Consider the following 21,937-nt stretch of genomic DNA (forward strand, 5'->3'; position numbering starts at 1 on the left):
TTCCGTTCTCAGTGTCAACAAAACTCTCTATATCCTCTATCTTGTAAAGAGTGTACAGATGTGTTGGCTGCGCCCACTAATTGGCCACACGTGATCTTAATGTGTGTTTGATTCCTTTGAAATGGGGTCTGTTTGAATAGATTAAAATGAATCGCTATGTATGAGTTTAAAAAAAACATGGCATGCTAGTTGATCCGGTGTTAAATGGCTAGCTAGTTAGTGGTGCACACATGTAGCGTTTCAATTGGTGATGTTACTTGCTCTAAAGCTTGAAGTAGTTGTATCCCTTGCTCTAAAGCTTGAAGTAGTTGTATCCCTTGCTCTAAAGCTTGAAGTAGTTGTATCCCTTGCTCTAAAGCTTGAAGTAGTTGTATCCCTTGCTCTAAAGCTTGAAGTAGTTGTATCCCTTGCTCTAAAGCTTGAAGTAGTTGTATCCCTTGCTCTGCAAAGGGCCACAGCTTTTGTTGGGCGATAGGTAGCGATGCTTCGTGGGTGACTGTTATTGATGTATTTAGAGCAGGGATGGGCAACTCCAGTCCTCAGGGGCCTGATTGGTGTTACACTTTTGCCCTAGCCCCAGGTAATACACCTGACTCCAATAATCAACTAATCATGATCTTCATTTTAGAATACAATTAGTTTAATCCCCTTGTGCTTGCTGTGGATGGGGAAAAGTGTGACAACAGTCCGGCCCCTGAGGACTGGAGTTGCCCACCCCTTGTTTAGAGGGTCCCTGGTTCAAGCCCAGGTTGAAGAAGGCCGGAAGCAAGATACACTGGCTCCATCTTGGTGGTACTGTGGACTAATTACCTGGCAAGAGAACAGAAGATCATAGTTTCAAATCTCACTGATGCCGTTTGACAATAAAACATTTTAAATGTTTGCATGATTAATGCCTAAGCCAGTATTTCCTCGAGTACCCCAACACTAAACATTTTTGTTGTAGCTTTTGGACAAGCACACCTAATTTAACTTGTCAACTAATTATCAAGCCATCAATGAGTTGAATCAGGTGAGATTGTCAGGGGCAACAACAAAAATGTGCACTGTTGTGGGTACATGAGGAGTTGGGAAATTCCGGCTTAAGCAAATTAATTGTGTTTTCTGTGCTTTGAGTTCAAATGAGTTAAAACAAAATGTTATTAAAAGTCTAGTTGAAACATGTTCGCAGAACGGTATTTAATTACCTTAAAATAACCTATAATTTCCATTCTCAGAATGTTAATAAAACCTCCCAGGAACACCTTCAGGGAACCATACATAGTAAAACATTCTCAGAACCACCCTGCAACCTAAAAGTGTACGTTCCCAGAACAAGCAACATTTTCACTTCAGTTCTCAGAACGTTAAAAAAACGTTCCGTTTCACAGGTCAGAAAACATATTGCTTTGTTCCCAAAACCAATGGGAAACCAAAAACATATGTTCCCACAACTTCCAAGGAACCAAATGTGCTAGCTGGGAGTCCTCCTCCAATGGCTATTGATGAATGTATCCCGGTCAGAGCAAGAAAAGAGTACTGAGTTTGGCAATAACAAGAGGGCCTGCCTGTGATATTCTCCCAACATTTTCACTTCCATATCCTTCCTCCTTTGGAATTGCTAGTGTTGAGCAAATAGTAGATTTTGAGGTCAGTCTGGTTTCAGTTCGATTATAAAACAATTCTCACGATTTTCTGTTTTGATTATTTTTTTAAACAGTAAATGCATTATGTGGGTTGAACGCTGTAACAATACAGAATAAAACAATTAATAAAAGTCCCATGATGGTAGCGACAGCCCATGACTCCTTAATCACTAATTAACCATCAGTTTATTCACATTACTTTAATAAAATATTTCAGTTGTTGTGTAAGTTACATTTGGTTTATTTGATGATTTTATTATTTTACTCCAAGTTATCATCTCATTTCTATAGAGCTGCTGCCTATGCTGTCTGACAAAATCACAATTTTAGTAGTTCTTCAAAGTATACAAGGTATACTTTTATGACTGCTGAGTACCAATACCTTGCAAAGCAACTGCTCTCTATGTATCCCCTCTTGATCACAGCATTCGTCGGTCTCTTATGTAGCAGGCATAAAAGTAACACAGACCGGACAAGTAGCCGCATAATGGATTATGGTTATTGTAGTTCATTATCAATTTTTTTTAGCTCTAAACTATGTAGAACAGTGGCTACAACATTGCACAGTTTGGTTATGATCTCATTTATGTCTCAAGAAACTGCAGCTCAATGTGGCATTGTGTTCACAGAAAAAAAACTGAACAAAATGGAATTGAAATAATTGAACTGATGTTGGTCAATTCAACAAAAAATAACCAACGTTTTGGTTAATCGCTTAGCACTAGGAATTGCACACCTGTCTCGAAACCTTGCACAATTGAAACAAGGTGAAGTATGTGAAAAGGATAGAAATTACTGCACCCCTTCCCTCCAAAACACAGTAGGAAGAGATGGTTAGCTTTTCTAAAAACATGCACAGATTCCACGTGTTTACAAATCCGTCCAATATCGAAAGGGATGTGTGTACATTAGTGTATATGTGCCCTTATTCAAAGTATGTTAGCAGAGTGCAAATTGTACCTTGACATTTGGGGAGCCCCTATTGTGCCTAATAGTTAAGACATGTCATTTAACGGTAACAATGTATTACATTTTAATGTGGCATGAACACAACCAGTCATGATGTTTTCATCTGATTGTTGAACAAATCACTTCAGAAAGTAGGCTACCTGCAGCACTTTCATCCATTCCAAAATCATTTCAGCATCCAAACCACCTGATTAATGGAGAAACATCTGTTACAAACACCATCAGTGTAAGGACATTTGGCGATTGTCATTAGACCTACTGCAGTGGGTGTATTCATGGGTGCCAAGGGAAGCCATGCTTCCCCAAAAATGTGAACAAGAAAAAAGAAAAAAAAAGAAAGAAATCATTTTACATTTTGCTCCAATTTGTAAGTAGCTGAATCTATCTCATAGGAAAAAGCATCCAAGCGAGCGAAACAGTCTCAGTATCTGTCTCAGTATCTGCAGCCAGTATATCAGATTCAGGATTGCCAAAAAGAGTATGTCATGTTAACATTACTTTATTGGTTTACTGTTACTTCGTATCAAAACATAACCACTTTCGCATTTGCACAGAGGGACAGCTAACGTAAGTCGTCATTGGTTCTAGCTAGCAGTCACTACTTTGGCCATGTTCATTTGCCAAAATATGTTCTTAAACGTTGCAGATAGAAATCCCATGAATAGAGCAGGCGTGATTCCTTATTCTACATGCCAGAGAGGGATGTTTGTTCTACATAACAAGCACATTTCTATCTGAATGTTCCAAAATGTTACTTCCTTCGTAATGTGCCTTTTGTTTGAAAAATCTGTTCACACTGGTAGCCCAATTCTGATATATTTTCCACTAATTGGTCTTTTGACCAATCACATCACATAAAATAAAGATCAGAACTGGGTTGCCTGTCTAAATGCAGCCTAAGTTAGTTAGCCCATCCTACCAACAATGCCAACAATGAATGTCACCCGACACGCCACGAAAACTCAGTATACTTAGTCAGTTGATTGAAGGTGTAACATCACTTATCCTGCTTTGTCATATACCCCTCTGGGATAGCTCGGAATGAAACCTTCATCATAGGCTGCACATGACCACAGATTTGCATTGGGAAAGAAGCAGGCTAATGGTGGCTATGTTGATTCAAAGTTGTACTAAGCCACCACAATCAGTCTGTGAGGCTAATATAATATTTCCAGACTCCACTTGTAGCGAGAGGGGTTTTGCTTTGCTAAAATTTCAACAAATTGTGCTCTGCAAGTCGACCTTGTAATAGAATACACTTTTAAATGCATCTGTCCAGGGGCTGACTGGGACCAGAAATGAGCCCTGGCATTCCTAACAGCAATTGTTTTTTCTTGAGGCCACCATTATTCGCCAAATTGGCTAAAATGGACCAGCCCATCTGGCTTTTACCCAAAATGCCAGATGGCCAGTCCACCCATGCCAGAGTCCAGACAGTACAGTAGGCTTCTGGCTGCTACCAGACCCCTTTGTGTGAAGGCCAGTAGGGGGCACTCATTGCTCTGATAAAGGAGATTCCAAAACCCTAGGCCAGATTCTTTGGCCACAGGCCAGGGCAATGATAGGAACAGTGTCCTGCAAAGGCTGCCATTGTTCAGAGGAGGTGTTTATCCAAGGTCTTCTCTGTGGTCAGTCACTAGATTCTAGGTTCATCCGGTGATCTGGCCAAATTCCCAACCTGGGCTTGGCTCTTCATGTGATCATGGCCCTATAATCCCCAGTTCACTACAAACCCCTCCCCCATCCATTGCATTCCCTAGGCCGTTGTTGCAAACGTGAATGTTCTCAGCAACAAATATGTATGTTCTTATTTTTCAAAAAAGTTTTCTGAAATAAAATCGACAAACGAATGGCCAGTGCCAAAAATAATTGGACACGCTTTATTATATAAATTCCAACTAATGTTGCATTGTGAGGCTTATAAAAGTATAAGGTTTGCATAGATTTGCCATAAAATGATAGTGAGCAACACTTACTTACAGAAAAATAAAAACAGAGAATTTAAACATACTGAAATTGTGCCTTGTTGAAATATCCCAAAACATGGACATTAACAACCTAGGTATTCAATTAAATTATAGTATAGCTAATGGTACTATTAAATAATAAAATTAGGCCATGTATAATAAATAATGTGATGTGAAAGAACTGGAAGCAAAAACTGCTAAAATAGTAACGAAATTATCATTGACTGTTTCCTTAATTTGTTTCAGTCAACATTTTTACAGCAGTGATATCCGTTAGTGCTGAGCGATCCGTGCTTTTCTAGGTCGGTTCAGGTTTCGGTTTCAATATGCTTTTTTTTTTACATTAAATGCATTATGAAATAAAGACATAATAATTATTTTTGTGGTTTTAATAGAAATTCCAAAGCCCAAAATAGTGAACATTCAATTGCCAAAACATTGAAAATGTTCCATTGTCTCTGTCAGGTCCACATTGGGTAGACATCAATAGAAAAATAGAAAATTACTATGAAATAATACAATATTTCAGTTGTGTATATTATTTGATGACTTTTTTATTTTTCTTTCCTTAAAGTCATCATCTCATCTCTGCTCAGGAATTAGCAGCCAAACAGCCAGACAACGTCATCTCTGTACTCCCCATGCTGTTCTGTCTTTAGTCATTATATTTAGCGAGGCTAGATGCAAGATTGTCTGACGTTATCATTTTACTAGTTCTTCAAAGAAAATAAGGCGTAGTTTCACAAACTTCCTCTATCCCTCTCTGAGGTCTTTTTGTTGTGTACATTCCTCTCTCATGCGGTCTATGCGGTCTGTATATATCTAACCTAACATAGCAGGAGTAAAAGTGTTTCTGTCTCTGACTGAGACAGAAAAACAGGCGCAATAGATTATGGTCACTGTAGATAATTACCATGTTTCTACAATGAACTAGGTTGAATATTTGCTTAAAGGAAACTCCCTTCAGCCCAGCGTCCCACAAATTTCTTGAGTTGATTTATCTTGTGAATCATTTGATTTCTCTCTAGAGAAACAGCGAGTTGGGCTCCCAAAAATAAAATGAAATAAAATTCAAGTAATTGAACCGAGGTTGGTCAATTATTTGTTTAAAACTTCTTCGGGATAGGGGGCAGCATTTTCACTTTTGGATAAATAGCGTGCCCAAATTCAACTTCCTGCTACTCATCCCCAGAATATAAGATATGCATATTATTAGTAGATTTGGATAGAAAACACTGACGTTTCTACAACTGTTTGAATCATGTCTGTGAGTATAACAGAACTTATGTAGCAGGCAAAACCCAGAGGACATTTTTTTTTTGAGGTCACTGTCTATTCAATGAGTTTTCATTGGGAAATCAGATTTCTAAGGGACTTGTTTGCAATTCCTACCGCTTCCACTGGATGTCACCAGTCTTTCGAAATTGGTTGAGGTTATTCCTTTGTGTAAGGAAGAAGTACGGCCATCTTGAACGAGTGTCATTTGAAGTGTACTTTTTGAGAGAGGCGCATGACTCGAAAAGTAGCATCAGTTTGTTGTCTTCCTGTATTGAACACAGATAGTCCCGTCTTCAATTTGATCGATTATTAACGTTTAGAAATACCTAAAGTTGTATTACAAAAGTAGTTTGAAATGTTTTGGCAAAGTTTACAGGTAACTTTTGAGATATTTTGTAGTGACGTTGCACAAATTGGAAACTGTTTTTCTGGATCAAACGTGCCAAATAAATGGACATTTTGGATATATATCGACGGAATTAATCGAACAAAAGGACTATTTGTGAAGTTTATGGGACATATTGGAGTGCCAACAAAACTAGCTCGTCAAAGGTAAAGCATGTTTTATATTTTATTTCTGTGTTTTGTGTCGCGCCTGCAGGGTTGAAATATGCTACTCTCTTTGTTTTCTATTGTGCTATCATCAGATAATAGCATCTTATGCTTTCGCCGAAAAGCCTTTTTTAAATCTGACATGTTGGCTGGATTCACAACGAGTGTAGCTTTAATTTGGGGTCTCACATGTGTGATTTAATGAAAGTTTGATTTTTATAGTATTTTATTTGAATTTGGCGCTCTACATTTTCCCTGGCTATTGGCCAAGTGGGACGCAAGCGTCCCGCCTATCCCAGAGAGGTTAATAACTTTTTACTTTTTTTTATGATGGTTAATCGCTCAGCACTAATAACCATATAATACCAAGTCCAGGTCCATCTTATTGTCCTGGAGAACTTGTCGTAATTGTCTTCAATGACCACACAGGCTCAGCATCATGTTCCTGGAAACCATGTGGAAGGCAAATATTTAATCACATTGATATATAGATTATAGACAGTTACAGACAGTGTCTATGAATATCAAATCAAACAAACTAAGATTTCTGATATGTTTGTTGTTATGATCTTTGGTTTATTTTTCACACTGCTATCACAGCCACTGCTTATATACAGTAAGCGTCCATGGCATTGAATAATGATGCTTAGTTAGCGCTTTGTGATATTACACTCACATGTTATCAAATGCAGACTGACGAAGAGGACAACAGACAGGGCAAGAATGCTACTCTGGGATGCAGCAACTCCGCCATTCACAGGCTCGCTGTGATGGTTCACTTTGCACATCTGCCTGCAAATATAACCATGGTGCAAAACCGATATCAACCCTCATGAAAGTTAAACCAGCCAGGCATGTTTAGCTGATTCATAACAGTAGTCAAGCTGAAGGTGTATATCAGTTCAGTATAACTCTGTACCAGGTCAGTGTCACTCTATTGATACTTACAGCTGCTTCTGTAAATACTGCTTGTTGGACTCGCAGTCCTTGGCCTGGCTCTCAGCTGCTATCCGCTGACTCTCAACAGCTGAGTACAAAGCCTCGCAGGACTCCCACTTATGAGATGTCTGTGTCAAGTTATCCTGAAGGAATTTGATGTGCTCTGAAATCATAAGGCGCGAAAACAAAACATTTAGTGACATGAATAAAATGTTGAATCCATGTTCACCATAATCAGTTTTGAAGTGCAATGACAATGCCATTTGATGCTAAGGCAAACTATTGGTAGTTAGGGATGTTTTTGACATCTTCTTTGATAGATCAAAATAGGACATCCCTAGTTCTCATTACACAGGCAGCCCAATTCTGATATTCTTTCCACTTACATATTTGTCTTTTCACCAATCACATCTGATAAATCTCCTGTGAAAAAAGCTTTAATTGTAATCTGTCCCCATTCTGCTTCACATGAATCCAACCTGGTCTCAGAGCATTTAATATTATTTTGTAAGTAAATCTGAGACACTTCATTTAGTATGATCTGTTACGTTTCGTATGGTATGTTTTAATTTGTGGATGTCCATCACCCATTTTGTATGATATGTAACAAATTACAATTCATATTATATGCAGTGATGTAAAGTACTTAAATAGTACTTTCAAGTATTTTTATTTAAGTAGTTTGTTTTGGTATCTGTGCTTTACTATTTATATTTATGACAACTTTATACTTTTACTTCACTACATTCCTGAACGTAATTATGTTATTTTTACTCCATACATTTTCCTTCACACCCCAAATTATTTGTTACATTTGGAATGCTTAGCAGGACAGGAAAATGGTCTAATTCACACACTTATCAAGAGAACATCCCTGGTCATCCTTACTGTCATGACTCTCCTGGTCAAGGATCCAAGGCCTCAGATCAGCTTGGCAAATGGCTGACAGATAATCAGACCCCCCTCTCTCCCACAGGAGAGGAGAGGGGGGGCAGGGCCGGTTTATGACACCTCACGCCAGTCGTACATTTTGTGCAGCAGAGAACACTCTCTTGCTTTTTAGTGTCAAGATTGGAATGTCTTTGTTACAGAGACATTTTGCCGCCCAAAAACTCTAATGTCCAAAGTTTGAACTTTGGAACAATATTTTGAAGATAGGAATATTATGAATTGTCAGTGGGGATCTGAAGAATAATCATGTCATATTGCTTTTCATTTTGTGATGTTATTAAAAACTGTATGAACCAAATACAGTAACTTAGGAAGGAAACCCCCTTCGGCTGTTAAGTTTCCATCCAATATGATGTTAATACAATATGACAAAACTATTTTTGTTAATATATTAATGTGATTTTAGTTTTCTAATGAGATCATAGTCTTTATATCCTTTGCACATTAACTAAGCCATGCTCCGAATGAGGTCAGAAGATGAATATCAGTGTGATGGAGCCGCCATTTTTGACCAGAGTGCTTTAAAAGATTAACTTACTGCAGCTGTGCATGTAAAGTGAGTTAGGAACTTTGACTATCTACCCGAGGAAGAGAGGAGAAGCTCAACTCAGACAATCACTGGTGGATCATTGAAGCCACAGTCAACTAAGAAGAAGTACATTGTGACCTCTGGTGGACAACCAGAGCCTTACACCCATTGAGCCCTTCCCATAGAAGGATTGGTTGGTTTCAACAGAGAGAGGCGACGAACAAAGACATCTACACGTAAGTATATTGCACTTCTTACCCAAACGGGCGGCAGTTCGTGAGCAAGGTATAGGATTAATGTGAGAACAGTCGTCTTGGAACGTATCCATAATAAATGTCCCCTTTCTCCATCTCTCTCTTTCCCCACTCCCTCTCCATATGTGTAACAAGCCGTCATATCTTCTATTCTGTGTTATTATTTAGTTAGTTAGTAAATGTATAATTAAATACATTTGTGTAGTACTGAATAATCAGAAACGGCGGGGGTTCTTGTGGATTCAAGTCTGCAACGTTCAGGTAATGATTAATAAGTGACTGTATCGATATATAACATACACACATATATATATATATACGTTCAGGTAATGATTAATAAGTGACTGTATCGATATATAACATACACATATATATATATATATATATATATATTTTAGAGTTCGGGAGATGAAAACTCTATGAATAACTTGCCCCAAATTCCTAATGAGTTAATTGTTACCAGATTAATTTAATCTGGTAACAATTAAACATAGTTGATCCGATAAATTACAGTCATCACATTAATGAAAGTCACGTCATGACACTACTGCCTCTGATCCGGCGGACTCACTAAACACATGCTTCGTTTGTAAATTATGTCTGTGGGTTGGAGCTATCCGTAATTTAAAAAAACAAGAAAATGGTGCCGTATGGTTTGCTTAACTCTTGGAACTACCCATCCCGGATCCGGGAGAATTGTCATCAACTGACACTAATTAGCATAACGCAACGGACAAAAAATCTTACTAGAAAATATTAATTCTCATGAAATCACAAGTGAAATATATTGAAACACAGCTTAGCCTTTTGTTAATCACCCTGTCATCTCAGATTTTGAAATTATGCTTTACAGCCAAAGCAAGACAAGCATTTGTGTAAGTTTATCGATAGCCTAGCATAGCATTATGCCTAGCTAGCAGCAGGCAACTTGGTCACGAAAATCAGAAAAGCAATCAAATTAAATAGTTTACCTTTGATGAGCTTCGGATGTTTTCACTCACGAGACTCCCAGTCAGATAGCAAATGTTCCTTTTTTCCATAAAGATTATTTTTGTAGCCGAAATAGCTTTTCAAAATAAAAGCCTGAAACTATGTCTTGTGACACTAGACACATTAGGGAAGCCATAGAAAAAGGAATCTGGTTGATATCCCATTCACTGCTCAATAGGGTTGCATAGGAACGCAGAGGTTTCTAAATAAGAGTCCCTTCCTGATTGGATTTTTCTCAGGCTTTCGCCTGCAATATCAGTTCTTTAGAGTGTTTTCTATCCTAAGCTGTCAATTCTATGCATATTCTAGCATCTTGTCCTGACAAAATAGCCCGTTTACTTTGGGAACGTTATTTTTCCAAAAATGAAAATAGTGCCCCCTAGTTTCAAGAGGTTATTAAGGAATTTGAAATTATTTATACTTTTACTTTTGATACTTAAGTATATTTAAAACCAAATACTTTTAGACTTTTACTCAAGAAGGATTTTACTGTGACTTTCCCATTTACTTGAGTAATTTTCTATTAAGGTATGTTTACTTTTACTCAAGTATGACAATTGGGTACTTTTTCCACAACTGATTATATGTTACGAATTTTCAAAACGTACAATATGTTCAGAATTTGCAAAAATTACTATATGTTCCGAATTTGAAAAACGTATGATATGTTACGAATTCTAACTAGGTGGCTAACGTTAGCTAGCTGGCTAATGTTAGATAGGTTAGGGGTTAGGGTTACGTTTATGAGTTGGGTTAAGGTTAGGGTTAGGGGAAGGGCTAGCTAAAAGGGTTAATGTTAGGTTTATGGTTAGGAGAATGGTTAACTAACATTTTAAGTATGTGAAAAGTAGCTAAAAAGTAGTAAGTAGTAAAAAAATTGCTAAGTTTGCCTTAAGTAACCATCTGTCTTATGTAACCATGCCAAACGTTACATATAATACTCATTGTAGTGTCCCGGATTTGCTTTTACTATGTTACGTCTAGTCTTTGAGACCAGGCTCATTAACCTATTTACTCTGAAGTATGTGACAGGTCGCTGACTCGCTGACTCGCTTATGAAGTTATACCCTACATATATCTGAATTTTAATACCAGACTTAACAACTATTTGCTTACAGCCTACTATGTTGTGTGGTGATTAATTATTAGAGAACAGATCATTTGGGAGGCCTACAGTAAAGTGAGTAACTGAATTAACTTGGTAACTTGTTAAGCTAAGTAAAAAAATGTGTGAGTAGTGATCATTATTAGAGACAAGGTCATTTGGGAGTCCACTATTTCATTTGAAAGTAGCCTGTGTGACAGCTTTTAAGGAATGGCAAACAGATGGGATGGCTATTAAAGAAATTCACTTTACTAGAACTTTCACTTAAATCATAATTTGTCATCATTTTGAACAGCTGTAAGCACAGCCTTTTTTAAGGAGCAATAACCAACCAATCATGTGTATTCATTTATCCTAACTTGGGCGGTTTCTATAGTTACAGGGGGAAATGCTGATAGCAATATTGTTGGTGAGAAAGAGCTCCTTTCATGGTAGCCAATACCAGAGGCAAAAATCCCATACCTCCCACTGTGACAGCAATTTTCCTACCTTGGTGTAGCGTGATTTCTGAAGTGAGATTTGCCTCGATTTCTTTATGCATCTCAATCTCTTTTTCCAGGACAGTAATGTTTACACCCAAAATAACCTGAAAAAAGACAATGGTGGTCATTGAGTAACTCCTCTGGACTTTAAAGTTACCAGAAGTGGTTGATACAACTTCTGTGACCATTGGCACAGTCATCCCAAGGAGTCCCTCCTATCACATATTTGAAGTATGCTTGTGCCACCACCAGATTTGGCTATGAGAACGGCCTCTGAAAATATTCCTTTCATCCAGCGTTTTATGTAAAACAACACAGATGAATACTCTGCTAAGATATCTGCTAATATCTGCTAAGAAAAGTCCGAATCAATGGTGGAAGATTGAGACCTTTGTGCTTAAAGGACATGGACGGCAGTCAAAATGGCACCCTATTGCCTACATATTTCTGGTCAAACGTAGAGCATTATATAGAGAACAGCATGCCATTTCAGACACAGGCATGGTGTGCCCTATCACTGCTTTCCCTCTTCTTCCAGGAAGGGTTTAACTTGACCTCCCACCCACTCCCTGGGAGGACCAGCAGTTTTTCAGAATGTGATTGCTGCATTTGCAGAGCATTTGCATAACTGCGTGTTCATTGTGCCTCTGGTTGTTATGCAAAGGCCTAATGTGGCTTTTCACTAGCAATCATTTGTCTTGATAATACAGTAACTTGTTTTCACTGAAACTATTATAAAAACGCCAACTGATATGATATCAAAAAAATATTATAAACACTAAATCCCAGCCATGACTGTTAGAAAAGGTTTGGATATCAGATCAATCTAAAATGACAAAATGTAGTAAGGGCATCAGGTACAACGGAAAGGTTAGAGGCAGGGGAGAGGCAGAGGATAGCTCTTTGCAGCCTGAGGGAGTAAGTCAGTTAACCTCAGTGCTGCGGGAACCAGGGAGGGGAGTGAGGGAGAGGAGCCAAGCAAACACTCACGCTTTCCTGATGACAGTCAGCCAGGGACACGTTGGTCTTGCCCAGGCGCTTCAGGAACCGCTCCATGTTCATGAGCTGCCGGGTCTGGTTGGTGCGGCCCTCCTCCACCATCTCCTCCAGGGCCTGCTTGATCTTGGAGGACAGCACCCTGGCCTCCTCGTGCTTCTCTGTCAGGTTCTGCAGATCAGTCCTGCACTGGCTGGCGCCCTTCATGTCCGGAGAGGTGGCCCACACCACGATGATGATGAGGGAGCTGACCGACCACAGGAACAGGCAGGCAATCATAATATTGCAGATGATTTTGGACCTGGTCATGGTGGACACAAAGGTGGAGGTGGTGATGGTAAAATAAAAAAGAAGAACAAAATCCTTTTTTAGGGCAGGTGATTAGGTGATCCGGAGTGCGTCCTGTCCTGCAAGCGGTATCTGTGTAAGAGGCAGGAGGTTCCTTGCAGAGTGTGTAACGGACTTCCCCTAAAACTCTGCATCAGCCGGGCTTGGCAGGAAATGGGTGTGTTGGAGTGAGGAAGGGTAAACCTGTTTCACTCTCCAGCCTCTCCCCCTCTGCCACCCGCACCTCCCTCCCACCCGTCACCATTTGTATTTTATTTGATTTATTTCACCTTTTTTTTAACCAGGTAGGCAACTTGAGAACAAGTTCTCATTTACAATTGAGACCTGGCCAAGATAAAGCAAAGCAGTTCGACACATACAACAACACAGAGTTACACATGGAGTAAAACAAACATACAGTCAATAATACAGTAGAAACAAGTCTATATACGATGTGAGCAAATGAGGTGAGATAAGGGAGGTAAAGGCAAAAAAAGGCCACGGTGGCAAAGTAAATACAATATAGCAAGTAAAACACTGGAATGGTAGATTTGCAGTGGAAGAATGTGCAAAGTAGAAATAAAAATAATGGGGTGCAAAGGAGCAAAATATACATACACTGTGAGGGGAAAATGAAAGTCAAGACTCTAGTGTTTCTGTTTCCATTTCTCAGTCGCGGGGAGCAACCTGGCAGCACTCCCAACTCAACATAGCGCTGGCCTTGAACGTAGCTTTGCGGGGAGAGTTCACAGTCACACAGCCTGGTTCTTCAGCTATGTCTTATTTGAAACACTATCACAAGAGCCAGAGTGCAGCAGCTGAGGCCGATGCAGCAACTCAGTGTTTCCTGAGCTTATGCCACTAGGGCCCTTAGAGAACCCTTGGCACAATGACAATGACAGACACACCCAGGAAACCCTGTTGACAGCTAGTCACTCTGTCCCCTTCATTATTTATTTTATTTTTTATTTCACCTTTATTTAACCAGGTAGGCTAGTTGAGAACAGTTTCTCATTTACAACTACGACCTGGCCAAGATAAAGCAACGCAGATTGACACATACAACAACACAGAGTTACACATGGAATAAACAAACATACAGTCAATAATACAGTAGAAAAAGTATATATACAGTGTGTGCAAATGAGGTAGGTAAGGCATTAAATAGGCCATGGTGGCGAAGTAATTACAATATAGCAATTAAACACTGGAATGGTAGATGTGCAGAAGATTACTGTGCAAGTAGATACTGTGGTGCAAAGGAGCAAGATAAATAAAGAAATACAATATGGGGATGAGGTAGTTGGATGGGCTATTTAGAGATGGGCTGTGTACATGTGCAGTGATCTGTAAGCTTCTCTGAAAGCTGGTGCTTAAAGTTAGTGAGGGAGATATGAGTCTCCAGCTTCAGTGATTTTTGCAGCTTGTTCCAGTCATTGGCAGCAGAGAACTGGAAGGAAAGGTGGCCAAAGGAAGAATTGGCTTTGGGGGTGACCAATGAGATATACCTGCTGGAGCGCGTGCTACGGGCTGGGTGCTGCTATGGTGACCAGTGAGCTGAGATAAGGCGGGGCTTTACCTAGCAGAGACTTGTAGATTACCTGGAGCCAGTGGGTTTGGCGGCGAGTATGAAGCGAGGGCCAGCCAACGAGAGCGTACAGGTCGCAGTGGTGGGTAGTATATGGGGCTTTGGTCACAAAACGGATGGCACGTTGATAGACAATTTGTTGAGTAGAGTAGGATAAGGGTATGGCTAAAGGCTGGTCGTCTAGTACGTTCGGAACAGAGAGTAAAAGGAGCAGGTTTCTGGGCGCGATAGAATAGATTCAAGGCATAATGTACAGACAAAGGTAGGTAGGATGTGAGTACATTGAGTAATGATGAGAGAGATATTGTCTCTAGAGACGTTTAAACCAGGTGATGTCACCGCATATGTGGGAGGTGGAAGTAAATGGTGGTTAAGCAGGGCTAGAGGCTCTACAGTGAAATAAGATAATAATCACTATCCAGGACAGTATTGGACAAGGTATATTGATCTTAGGGAGAGGCATGCATAGCCGAGTGATCATAGGGGTCCAGTAAGTTTTTGGGCTGGCTGGAGACATGGCGATTCAGACAGCTAGCAGGCTGGGGCTTGCAAGCTAGCAGAAGGGCCTTAGAAGGACGTTGCGACGAGGAAAGTCTGTTTTAGCCTCCGCGTGCGGTGACGTCGATAGACCAGTCATGATGGATTAGTAGGGTTCCGAGTAGCAGAGGGGTCCAAGTCCAATTGGCAAATAGGTATAGTGGCCCAAGACAGTGGCCGATGGAACTATTCAGCTAACAGTCCAATATGCTCTAGACAGCTAGCGGGCTGCGGCTAGCAGCTAGCGGGCCGCGGCAGGCAGGCCAGCAATTGGGCATTCAGGGGACGTCGCGGCGTAGGGGCCAGTTGAGTACCCCCTCGAGAAGGTTACGTCGGTAGTCCAGTCGTGAAGGATCGGCGGGGTTCCGTGCCCCGTACCGGCCCCGTATAAACTTCTTAGAACTACCCCTCCCGGCTCCGGGATAATTGTCATAAGCAACTGCTGAATAGCATAGCGCAACAGTCCAAAAATATTACTAGAAAATATTCATATTTATGAAATCACAAGTGAAATATTTTGAAACACAGCTTAGCCTTTTGTTAATCACCCTGTGAAATTATGCTTTACAGCGAAAGCAATACAAGCGTTTGTGTAAGTTTATCGATAGCATAGCATTATTTCCACTTAGCATCAGGAGGCTTGGTCACGAAAATCAGAAAAGCAATCAAATTAACTGTTTACCTTTGATGATCTTCGAATGTTTTCACTCACGAGTCTCCCAGTTAGACAGCAAATGTTCCTTTTGTTCCATAAAGATATTTTTTATATCCAAATACCTCCATTAGTTTGGTGCGCTATGCCCAAGAATCCACCGGAAATAGCGGTCACGACAAAGCAGACAAAAATTCCAAATTATATCCATAATATCTCAATGTAGACCTATCCCATTTTTGCTAAATATGTTAACTTGAACCTGTTTGCAGTCCACATTGTTCTAATTAATTGCATGGCTTCAATGTGGAAATATATACAAAACATTCATATAGGGGTTAGGCCTACTGTAAATTCCATTTTGGCTGAGCATGGACATGCCAAACGTTGTCAATTAGCAAGATTATTTTCATTATTGAAAAGGCCTAAAATAAGAGTGAAAAATTAGGATCAATTTCTAAACAAAACAACTTGTTTTAAATAGGCTATGTTTAAATACACTTACAGGTGCCATAATTGCTCCCCGTGGGCATATATTATTAAAAGAACACAGAATATTGAGGATTTTATGCACATCCAAGCTTTTCACAGTAACTGGACAAAGATCAAATATAAAGAGAAAGGGAGAATGTCCACTAACCGTTATAGTCCTCTCAAATATAATGTTTAATATACAGTTTCTTCTGAAAGAATTCAGATCCCTTCACCTTTTCCGCATTTTGTTACGTAACAGCCGTATTCTAAAATGGATTCAATAGTTTTTTCCCTAATTGATCTACACAATTTTTGCAAATTTATAAAAAATAAAAAACAGAAATAACACACTTACATAAGAATTCAGACCCTTTACTCTGTACTTTGTTGATGCATCTTTGGCAGCGATTACAGCCTAGAGTCTTCTTGGGTACGACGCTACAAGCTTGCCACACCTGTATTTGGGGATTTTCTCCCATTCTTTTCTGCAGATCCTCTCAAGCTCTGTCAGGTTGGATGGGGAGTGTCACTACACAGCTATTTTCAGGTCTCTCCAGAGTTTGGGTTCAAGTCCAGTTTCTGGCTGGGCCACAAAAGGACATAGAGACTTGTCCCGAAGCCACTACTGCATTGTCTTGCCTGTGTGCTGGTCGGTGTCCTATTGGAAGGTAAACTTTCGCCGCAGTCCTGAGCACTCTGGAGCAGGTTTTCATCAAGGATCTCTCTGTACTTTGCTCTGTTCATCTTTCCCTCAATCCTGACTGGTCTCCCAGTCACGGCCACTGAAAAACATCCCCACAGCATGATGCTGCCACCACCATGCTTCACCATAGGGGTGGTATTGGCCAGGTGAAGAGCGGTGCCTGGTGTCCTCCAGACGGACGCTTGGCATTCAGGCCAAAAAGTTCAATCTTGGTTTCATCAGACAAGAGAATCTTGTTTGTCATGGTCTGAGAGTCCTTTAGGTGCCTTTTGGCAAACTCCAAGCGGGCTGTCATGTGCCTTTTACTGAGTAATGGCTTCCGCCTGGCCACTGTACTTTAAAGGCCTGATTGCTGGAGGGTTGCAGAGATGGTTGTCATCCTGGAAGGTTATCCCATCTCCACAGAGGAACTCTGGTGCTCTGTCAGAGTGAGCATCGAGTTCTTGGTCACCTCCCTGACCAAGGCCTTTCTCCCCCGATTGCTCAGTTTGGCTGGGCGGCCAGCACTAGGAAGTCTTGGTGGTTCCAAACTTCTTCCATTTAAGAACGATGGTGGCCAATGTGTTCTTGGGTACCTTCAATGCCTCAGAAATGTTTTGATACCCTTCCCCAGATCGACACAATCCTGTCTCGGAGGTCTACGGACAATTCCTTCGACCTCATGGCTTGGTTTTTGCTCTGGCGTGCACTGCCAACTGTGGGACCTTATATAGACAGGTGTGTGCCTTTCCAAATTGTGTCCAATCAATTCAATTTACCACAGGTGGACTCCAATCAAGTTGTAGAAACATGAATGATCAATGGAAACAGGATGGACTTGAGCTCAATTTTGAGTCTCATAGCAAAGGGTCTGAATACATATGTAAATAATATATTTCTGTTTTAAAGGTTTCATAAATTTGCAACAATTTCTAAAAACCTGTTTTCGCTTTGCCGTTATGGGGTATTGTGTTGTTGGGTTCGACATTTTTAACATTGAGATATTAAATAAATGAGAGAAGAAGCATAGAATCAAATGAGAAAGTTAAGGGTTCTCTGTAGAAAGCCGGAAGACTTTGGAATGTGTTTGATGGAGGATAGGAGAGCGACGTGTTGATACAGGAAAGACAGATGGATATCTGTGTATTAGATGAAAGAGGGGTTGAGTTCAGGAGGTGAGGACAGATTCTCTTAAGAGAGTAATAAATGTTTGGTATCCTGTTACCCTCTTTATTAGCTTCCTGTAGAGCCAAAAATGTAAGGATTGGAGAGAAGGAGGTGTCTTAAGTGGGATATAAATATCTGGATGGGACAAATGTTGGGTTGTGTCACGCCCTGGCCACAGAGAGGCTTTAATTCTCTATTTTGGTTAAGCCAGGGCGTGACTAGTGTGGGCATTCTAGTTTCTACGTTTTCTATTTCTTTGTTTTTGGCCGAGTGTGGTTCCCAATCAGAGGCAGCTGTCTATCGTTGTCTCTGATTGGGAGTCATACTTAGAAGCCTTTTTCCCGCCTGTGTTTTGTGGGTAGTTGTTTTCTGTATAGTTTATTTGCCTTAGAGAACTGTTCGTTGCTTCACCTTGTTATTTTGTTCGAGTGTTTTTGAGTAATAAAGAATCATGAACACTTACCATGCTGCGTTTTGGTCCATGCCATCCGATGAGAGCCGTAACAGTTTGTCTGATTTTATTGATTTATTTATTTTACTTTACCTTTGTTTAACCAGGTAGGCAAGCTGAGAACAAGTTCTCATTTACAACTGCGACCTGGCCAAGATAAGCAAAGCAGTTCGACACATAAAACAACACAGAGTTACACATGCAGTAAAACAAACATACAGTCAATAATACAGTACAAAAACAAGTCCATATACAATGTGAGCAAAGGAGGTGAGATACGGGAGGTAAAGGCAATAAAAAGGCCACAGTGGCGAAGTAAATACAATATAGAAATGAAAAACACTGGAATTGTAGATTTGCAGTAGGAGAATGTGCAAATTAGAAATGCTGGGGTGCAAGGGAGCAAAATAAATAAATAAATAAATACAGTAGGGTATGAGGTAATTGTTTGGGCTAAATTATAGATGGGCTATGTACAGGTGCAGTGATCTGTGAGCTGTTCTGACAGCTGGTTCTTAAAGCTGGTGAGGGAGATAAGTGTTTCCAGTTTCCGAGATTTTTGTAGTTCGTTCCAGTCATTGGCAGTAGAGAACTGGATGGAGAGGTGGCCAAAGGAGGAGTTGGCCCTGGGGGTGACCAGTGATTACAGCTGTACAGAACCTTTGGGCAGAATTAACTTGATTAAAACTTCTCCAGTGTCTGTGAGTTATTTACTCTGAAAAATAAGAACCTAACAGTGTGTAGATTACTGACGAAATTGTTTTATTTAATCCATTTTAGAATAAGGCTGTACCGTAACAAAATGTGTAAAAAGTTAAGGGGTCTGAATACATTTCCAATGCACTGTACATATTGGAATCTTACAGATCACATTCACACTTCTCAAATAGAAAACAGCCTTCATTGAGAGGCGGGAAGGCTATGCTTGGTTTTTAATCAAATATAAGATTTTGGGGAAAAAACGTGTTTTATGTTTCTAAATACAAAGTATACAGGCACCAAAAGCACATCTTGTTCCATGTGCATATGGGCAGTATGGGTCACGGATGGATAGGCTGCGTTTCCGCTGTCAAAATTAATTCCATAACCATCTGCATTACCACTAAAACCAGCTTCGGTTGGTCTTAAATATCCCTACCAGCACTGCCTGAAATTAGCACTTTGGTTAATGTTTTTAAGGACACGCCTCAAATATTTCCATCCCTCCCATCTGAGCGTAAAACAGGTAAATTGCCAAACCTGGCATAAGGGCTGTTTTAACATGACCTAATTGCAAACTAACGTGCGTTTGACACTAGCACCTCCTTATTAATGCCAGTCAAAAACAGAACCCATACACTCAGTGGACAGTTTATTAGGTACACCCATCTAGTACCTGCTCGGAACCTGTTTTGCCTCCAGAACAGCCTGAATTATTCAGGGCATTGAAACGTTACTCAATTGGTATCAAGGGTCAGGACCTAACGTGTGCCAGGAAAACATTCCCCACACCATTACACCACAGCCTGTACCGTTGACACCAGGCAGGATGGGGACATGGACTCATGCTGCTTACGCCAAAACCTGACTCTGCCATCAGCATGACGCAACAGGAACAAGGATTTGTCGGACCAGGGGATGTTTTTCTTCAATTGTTCAGTGTTGGTGATCGCATGCCCACTTGAAATGCTTCTTCTTGTTTTTAGCTGATAGGAGTGGAACCCTGTTTGATCGTTTGCTGCAATAGCCCATCCGTGACAAGGACTGTGTTCCGAGATGCTGTTCTGCACACCACTGTCGTACTGCGCCGTTATCTGCGCCGTTATTTTAAAATACAGATACTTTACTATAGCTGGAAAGATATTCAATGGTGCAATGTAGATGTAGATGTCAATTCAACGTCTATTCCACATTGGTTCAAAATGAAAAGTCTAAATCAAATCAAACACATTTTTAATCGTCACATGCTTTGTAAACAACAGGTGTAGACTAACAGGGAAATGCTTACTTACCAACAATGCTTACGGACCAACAATGTAGAGAGAAAGTTAATAGAGAAATAATAGAAAAGAAAAACACGTAATAATGAAAGTAATAAAAAATACACAATGAGTAATGATAACTTGGCTACCAGTACTGAGTCTTTGTGTAGGGGTACGGGGTAATTGAGGTATACATGTACAGTACCAGTCCAAGGTTTGGACACACCTACTCAATTCAAGGGTTTTTCTTCATTTTTACTATTTTCTACATTGTAGAATAATAGTGAAGACATCAAAACTATGAAATAACACAAACGGAATCATGGTAACCAAAAAAGTGTTAAACAAATCAAATATTTTATATTTGAGATTCTTCAAAGTAGTCACCCTTTGTCTTGATGACAGCTTTACACACTCTTGGCATTCTCTCAACCAGCTTCATGAGGTAGTCACCTAGAATGCATTTCAATTAACTGGTGTGCCTTGAGGCGTGACGTTGTATTAATTAATGTGACGACTGTTGCTCATCTAATTATTAAAGGTTTCTAACTGCGTGATTAAATTAATCTAGCAATTATTAACTCCTTAACCTGGGGCATCATGGGAAAATTTGTTTTATTGAGTTTCTCTTTCCCAAATTAACTCAAAGAATATCGATTTTACAACAGTCGCTAATTAATCAATTTCCTCTAGTCTCATTCTGAATGTCGCATAATCCGGGAATCTGCACAAACCCAAGTCCCACCAATGAGTTCCAACCACACCAATTTTAGTTGATTATTTATTTACTAGAAAGCTAAAATGATGATAAAAGATACACATACACAAAACACAGTCCAGGCTATTGATTAGAACTTAGTGTAACGGGCCAACACACTATGGCGCGTTACTGATATAATAGAAATTCATATGATTTATATGTTTAAGGTAATGGTGTAACAAACTTCTTCTTTGTCTGATGAGGAGTAGGAAGGATCGGACCAAAATGCAGCGTTGTAATTGTCCATGCTAATTTATTATACAGGAACACGAAAAAATACAAAATAACAAAGTGAAGGAATGAAATTAAAATCGAGTTCTGTATGGTGAAAACAACTACCCACAACCCATAGTGGGAAAACAGGCTGCCTAAGTATGGTTCTCAATCAGAGACAACGATTGACAGCTGCCTCTGATTGGGAACCATACCAGGCCAAACACATAGAAATAAAACACACAGAACAAAACATAGAATGCCCACCTCAAGTTACGCTCTGACCAAACTAAAATAGAGACATAAAAAAGGAACTAGGGTCAGGAAGTGACAGTACCCCCCCCCCCCCCCCCCCCCCCCCCCAAACCTAAACCCATAGGGGAGGGTCTGGGTGGGCACCTGTCCGCGGTGGCGGCTCTGGCGCGGGACGTGGACCCCACTCCACCTTAGTCTTGGCCCATTTAGGTGGCCCCTTTGGAGCGGCGACC

At 40.1% G+C, this 21,937-nt stretch overlaps 1 protein-coding gene across 3 annotated transcripts in view; it reads right to left on the bottom strand.

The window, feature by feature from the left end:
• The window catches only part of LOC110491485 (uncharacterized), a 446,987-nt gene that overhangs the window by 333,012 nt on the left and 92,038 nt on the right, over positions 1–21,937 (bottom strand). For 2 of the 3 annotated variants that reach the window (XM_090191196.1, XM_090191148.1), the window contains 5 exons: positions 12,632–12,938; positions 11,649–11,745; positions 7,340–7,493; positions 7,068–7,183; positions 4,463–6,836 (listed from right to left, as the gene is read on the bottom strand). In XM_090191196.1, the coding sequence (XP_090047322.1) occupies positions 6,835–6,836; positions 7,068–7,183; positions 7,340–7,493; positions 11,649–11,745; positions 12,632–12,938 (676 nt within the window). In that variant the 3' untranslated portion in view covers positions 4,463–6,834. Of the gene's footprint in view, positions 1–4,462; positions 6,837–7,067; positions 7,184–7,339; positions 7,494–11,648; positions 11,746–12,631; positions 12,939–21,937 lie in introns of those variants that run through there. The other variant, XM_090191231.1, reaches the window with a different exon arrangement.

This window comes from Oncorhynchus mykiss, chromosome 1 (genome assembly GCF_057628025.1).
Source record: "Oncorhynchus mykiss isolate SJ-2025 chromosome 1, ASM5762802v1, whole genome shotgun sequence".
NCBI lineage: Eukaryota > Metazoa > Chordata > Actinopteri > Salmoniformes > Salmonidae > Oncorhynchus > Oncorhynchus mykiss.